This window comes from Priapulus caudatus, unplaced genomic scaffold, assembly GCF_000485595.1.
Source record: "Priapulus caudatus unplaced genomic scaffold, Priapulus_caudatus-5.0.1 Scaffold653, whole genome shotgun sequence".
In the NCBI taxonomy this organism is placed as follows: domain Eukaryota; kingdom Metazoa; phylum Priapulida; class Priapulimorpha; order Priapulimorphida; family Priapulidae; genus Priapulus; species Priapulus caudatus.
The window spans coordinates 70,455-76,523 of record NW_014577714.1 but is presented as its reverse complement, the minus strand read 5'-3'; the positions used below and the strand labels follow the sequence as shown (position 1 = coordinate 76,523).

At 44.9% G+C, this 6,069-nt stretch overlaps 3 protein-coding genes across 5 annotated transcripts in view; 1 reads left to right on the top strand and 2 right to left on the bottom strand.

The window, feature by feature from the left end:
- The window catches only part of LOC106812486, a 9,644-nt gene extending 5,470 nt beyond the window's left edge, over positions 1–4,174 (bottom strand). The window contains exon 1 of one of the 3 annotated variants that reach the window (XM_014816371.1): positions 4,092–4,174. The gene's annotated coding sequence lies outside the window, so the exon portion shown is untranslated. The other 2 variants (XM_014816372.1, XM_014816370.1) reach the window with 2 other exon arrangements.
- Positions 1–4,407, bottom strand: part of LOC106812484 (galactosylgalactosylxylosylprotein 3-beta-glucuronosyltransferase 1-like) — a 26,302-nt gene extending 21,895 nt beyond the window's left edge. The window contains exons 1-3 of the mRNA XM_014816369.1: positions 4,403–4,407; positions 3,085–3,090; positions 1,150–1,151 (exon numbers count right to left, since the gene is read on the bottom strand). Coding sequence (XP_014671855.1) covers positions 1,150–1,151; positions 3,085–3,090; positions 4,403–4,404 — 10 coding nt within the window. The 5' untranslated portion in view covers positions 4,405–4,407. The remainder of the gene's footprint in view (positions 1–1,149; positions 1,152–3,084; positions 3,091–4,402) is intronic.
- The window catches only part of LOC106812483 (arylsulfatase-like), a 13,010-nt gene continuing 11,033 nt past the window's right edge, over positions 4,093–6,069 (top strand). Inside the window, exon 1 of the mRNA XM_014816368.1 lies at positions 4,093–4,300. Coding sequence (XP_014671854.1) covers positions 4,146–4,300 — 155 coding nt within the window. The 5' untranslated portion in view covers positions 4,093–4,145. The remainder of the gene's footprint in view (positions 4,301–6,069) is intronic.

Sequence of the window (6,069 nt, the reverse complement as noted above, 5' to 3'; positions counted from 1 at the left end):
GCGCAACGATTCAATCAGGGGCGAGTTTTCCCAAACGGGGCGCAACGATTCAATCAGGGGCGAGTTTTCCCAAACGGGGCGCAACGATTCAAACAGGGGAGAGTTTTCCCAAACGGGGCGCAACGATTCAAACAGGGGGGAGTTTTCCCAAACGGGGCGCAACGATTCAAACAGGGGGGAGTTTTCCCAAACGGGGCGCGCGCGCCCCGTTTGCGCAACGTAGGGAGAACCCTGGATGGGGAAAACTTCCCGGACCGTCCCGAATCACCCCGGAAATTTTAAACAGTTTAAAACTTCCGGGGCGATATCCCGGACCGGGCCGGACCATCCAGGACCGTCCAGGACCCAACAAGGATCTCTCCCCGGATCAGTCCGGCAGCGTCCGGCCAGGTCCGGGAGCTTGGTGTGACTGTAGCGGCTCTAATATACAAGTAAATTTTATCAGCTCGGAGATTGACAGTGAAAACACAGTATGACTATGTTGGGACTGCAACAAATAAACACAGCTTGCAATTAAGGTATGTCCATAAGGCAATTGCGGAATGTTGGAGAATTTACGGGACGTCGCAAATTAGCTTCCGCTTTGTCGGACGCGACGAGCGTTAAAGGCGTACATGGGGACAACCTTGACACAATATATCTGAATAATGCTTGCATGTCTGCTTGCTCAATCACACACATACTCATAGCTCTTTTACATGCAATACACCAGTGAACGTAGATAAGGCCAAAACAAAATATATGTGTGGTTACCGTTACATGCCGGAAAAAAATAGGGTAGGTATAGGTAGGGAAAACATTTTATTTTCTTGAAATATTTTATTCACGAACCATGTCCGAAGGATGTGCGTTGTGCCTTTTGAAGCAGGAACTGTCCAATTCATATTATTTTATTTTTTTAAATTTATTTTTTTACTTTTTACAAATAAAATTGACAATTAAATGTTTAGGGTCGCTGGGAATAAATAGGGTCGGTCGGGAAAACGTAACCACACCTATATTTTGTTTTGGCCTAACCATTCTATAGCCTACAGCAGTAATAGCTGCAATCACTAAAGGTGAACCGGCTAGTAACAGTTTTGCAGTATCACAGAGCCACTGTCAAGCAAAAATACTTGAGTACACCAATACTTGTGTAAACCAGTTTACCGCTAATATAAACCTGACTGCGACTCGACCAATACAGTGAAGCACAAAACCGGCTGGCCATGAGCAAGGCATTCACACGAATACAACACCAGAACAAACCAACACCAGATATACAATACCATATCTTTTAATCACAGTGACATAATTAGCTTTACCACAAAAGGCTAAATGCTGCCACACATGGGCACAAACAACACAACATTTGTGCCTGTGGTGCAGCACTTACAAGGATGTATTGATCAATATCTAATGCAACAATGATATCAAATTTTCTTATTCTTTGACCAACATACCTCGATCTCATCATAGAAACATACTTTAACATAGATCATTCCGGACATATACATCGGGTTTCAAGGTATTCACTCATACTTAATGTTTACCTCTCAGGCAGATTCGATTACATCACTGCCACAACAAATCTACCAGCAACAAGTCATTTGTCTCTTCAGAAAAAGCGTTTGTAGTGATCGATAAGTAGTTGCCTGTTTACTCGCCGATGAAACTTGTTCACACAGTCAAATTTGTTGTCGCTACGAACGTGATTTGTGATACGCATACTTATTGGCCAAAGCACCCATGTTACACGGCATTGCTGACCAATGAGAAGCCGCGAAACAACACTAGCTATCGACGCAATGCAGGCTGATCGACAGCTGAAAGAAATTCAATTCGTGGTCAGAAAAATAAAAATAAAGTGCGTTTTTCGTCACATTTTTCTTAGTTGTCCACCGGACAATGTCTCAGACTGGTTAGGTTGTCCGGCGCAAATTCTGGTTGTCTCGGACAACCGGACAACGCTTATTTCGAGCACTGGGCTAATGTATTCATTCACAATCATTAATATTATCTGTATCAGCGTTATGTACAAAGTGTGCTGTGTAGCGCGTCATTACGTTTATTGACGCTGGTCATTTTAGTTATTTAGCATGTTAGGCTAATGTGTTCATCCACATTCGCTAATATTATCTGTATCAGCATTAATCTCCTACATAAATGGCATAGAGGAATCCTAGCGCAGCAGAAAAGTAAAGAGGAATCCTAGCGCTCGACTATACACTGCAGCAGAGAAGTAAAGAGGAATCCTAGCGCAGCAGAAAAGTAAAGAGGAATCCTAGCGCTCGACTATACACTGCAGCAGAAAAGTAAAGAGTAAAAGTAAGTCGGCACGCCCATATTGCTAATGCGCAACCTGGATGCTCCCAATCTCTGCAACGGCATAAGGCTCACACTCAAGCAGCTCATGCCCAGAGTCATCGAAGCCAAAATCATGACAGGCAAGGGCATGTGCGATAAATGTCTTCATCCCAAGGATCCCGCTCATCCCATCAGACCTGTCATTTTAGTTCAAGAAGCTGCAGTTTCCAGTCAAGCTGAGCTTTGCCATGTCCATCAACAAGGCCCAGGGCCAGTCCCTCAAGGTGGTTGGACTCAACCTCAGTCAGCCACGCTGCCAGTGTTCCCCCATGGCCAGCTCTATGTGGGGTGCTCGAGGGTGGGTAACCCAGACAACCTCTACATCCTCTCTCAAGATGGCAAGACCAAGAATGTTGTGTACCAAGAAGCGCTGCAGAACTGAACAGAAGTGAAATTCTTGGGACAGATTTATAAAATCCGAAAAACATCAGTTCAGCCGTCATGGCAGACTAAATTCTAGCTCTTTTCTCCGTTATCCCTGGCATCGCCGGGTAGACCAGCTAGTGCTACATAAATACGAAATCTATTTACTACTAAAGTCTTTATGTTTCTATACCCTCTTTTGTCCACACTTCCTGTAAAGTGACATGTTTCTGGGTGGAAATGAACAAACAACACCTTCAAGAACACCCCTGTCGATTTTAAAGGGCCTACCCCCACATTTACGAAAATGACATAGGTCTCAATCTGGACATCATCTCTAACCTTGAACCCTCTCTTTCACCTATTATTGCCGACAATTTCCTGTAAACGCTGGCTGCCGAACAGGCTATGTGACTATATATAACGTCAATATACACAGTCAATTACACGGCAATATACATGTATTACATGATAACACAGGTCTCCTAACCCTAGACCAATAAATTGTGCCCTAAAAAGGGTATATTCTGATGTTATTTTAGGGCAAAAATAACATCAGAATATAAAAAATTTTAGGGCACAATTTATTGGTCTATCCTAACCCTGGGCCTAGCAAAGACCGTTTCTTGGAGCTAGCTGCCGCTACACACTGTCAGTGTGTCACTGACACATAAATATATAATAATTAATATAATAAATAAATAATAAAAGATATAAGATATTTATGTGTCAGTGTGCAGCGACAGCCATATCAGTGGCTTACCTGTAACTTCGGTTGAATATAAACCAGAACTACCTGCTTAACCTTGAAATTCTTTCGATAAGAACAGCTTACACGATAACAACAACGATAAGAACAGCGATACACGCCACAGTAACAAGAAAATGGTTACATGCGAGTACGGAGTCATGAGAGAACATCTGTCCCTCTGATAATGGCTATCGCCTGAAATTTCACTGGCCTGGGGAATATATACTATATAGATGGGCACAAGCAGTTTACGTTGTTGCTCTTGTGAGGTTTACTCCGAGGCGTAGTAACATACTAAAATATAGACGGGTGCATCATTATTTTGGTGTGCCTGTATCAGTACAGCGTTTACACAAGACGCTGTACAGTGAGCACAAAGTTACGCCATGTGTGTCTCTTGCTCGAGTGGGCAAAGGTAGATTTGGCTTACCAACAATAACCATCCAACGAGCGTTTGTTACATGTGATTTCCAACTTCTTGAAAAAATTGTGTGGGTAGTGGCTGTTATGAGTGGAGACAGGTAGTGGTTGTGCCTTGTAGTCGTGGATAGCTCTGTGTTAATGTCATCAACCCAAACACGTACGCTCGCTAGCTAGCACTGTAGCAGTGGCTACAAGATAGCAAAATTACATTTTCTATATAAAGATCATCGTGATAATCGGGGGCCTTCATTCGGTGATCAAGATGGCTAAGTATCAGCATGCTGTCGTCAGTAGTGCTCTCCTCGTCCTGTGCCTTTCTCGCTCAACGTGGCAATTACGCGCTGACAGTTGCGAAAACGAGAAGAAAGATGGCGCCACGCGACCAAACGTGGTGCTTTTCTTTGCCGATGATGTCGGGTAAGTCACTAAGTGTAGGGGTAGTACGTGTCCCTTTATATTCTTTTAGTGTCCCTTTATATCTGTATAAAGGGACTCTATGTAGGGGGCCTACAACTGTACATGATCATGGTCATTTAGACTATAATTCCTGGGGCTGGTGTCAAATATATCGCCAAGTTATGACAAATAATGTGACATTTTAGATTTATGATAATCATAACTACTTATGATTTATGATAATCATTATGATCTTCCTGGCAACGGCCGCCAGAATTCCTATAGCGGAATTACTCAGGCAAATGACCTTGGAAATCCTGCGGAATTCGCGGAACATTTTAGTAGTAAGGAAATTCATAAACGAGTTGGAGCACGTGTATGTGCATGGTTGAAACGGAGAAGGGTGAAAAAAGACGGAGGAGTGATGAGGGAAGCACGAGGACGGCCGGAAGAATGTGACGACATGAGAAGTTGGAGGAAGGCCTTAGGGGAAGAGGTAGAGGGCAGATGAGGGATAGTGTAGAGTTCAGTGATCGAGGGGAACTAGGGGGCAATATTTTTACATTTCAAAATTAAATAATCCTGAATGAGCTTTCAAAACTAGCAGGAATTTCAGGAATTTGATCCCGGGATTTGATAAAGTTTTCTATGATATTCAAGATGAAAGAGAGAGAGGAAAAACACCCCCTTTTTAAAGAAATCTCCGGGTGAAAAGTCAAATACACCCCCTTTTTTACAATTCTTGGGCCGGATTTTGTCGCGCGAAAATTACCCCTTTACCGGAGATTTTGGGAACGCGCATGCGGTCCCTCCAACCTCGGAGTGGGGGACCGGGCTACCGACCCCCTTCACGCTGTCTGTACCCCACCTCCAGTCTAAAAAATCTAGAACATCTAGAACATCTCAATAATAAATATAATAAGTAATAATTAGCAATAATTAATACTAATAGTACAATTTAAAAAAATCTAAAATCGAAATCCGTCTCACCTGATCACCTGACGTAGAAAAACGGACACGAGCGTGATCCCTACGCCGTCTCCGCACTGCACCACTCCCAACACGAAATCCCTCCGCGCGCTAAAGTAGTCCGTGATGATGACGTCAGCGGCGTGCGTGCACAGCGTCACCCCGCCGGCGACGACGATGCTGTAGCTGAGGAAGAGTTGGTGTAGCCGCAGGGAGAAGGAGCAGAAGAGGGCGCCGAGAGCCAGGGTGAGTCCTCCGACAACGCCGCAGCCACGCGCACTCTTACGTATGCTGACGCCGGCCGTGAGAGGTGCCATGAACAAGACGAAGGCGTAGGCAAGAGATCCAACCCACGCTGTAACAGAAAGAAAGAGCCAGACATTAGTAATAACAGAGGAAGAATGAGAAGGAAGGGTGAGGAGAAGAAGGGGAGGGTGAGAGGTGCCATGAACAAGACGAAGGCGTAGGCAAGAGATCCAACCCACGCTGCAACAGAAAGAAAGACACGAGATATTAGGTATAGTCGAGAAGGAGGGGGAAGGATGAGAAGGAAGGTTAAGGAGGAGAAGGGGAGGGAGAGAGGTGCCATGAACAAGACGAAGGCGAAGGCAAGAGAGCCTAGCTACCCACGTTACAAAGAGAAACGACGAGACATTAGCTATAGTAGAGGAGAGGATGGAGGAGGAGGGAGGAGGATGGAGGAGGAGGAGGAGGAGGAGGAGGAGGGAGGAGGATAGAGAAGGAGGAGGAGGAGGAGGAGGAGGGAGGAGGAGGAGGAGGAGGAGGAGGAGGAGGAGGAGGAAGAGGAGGAGGAGGAAGAG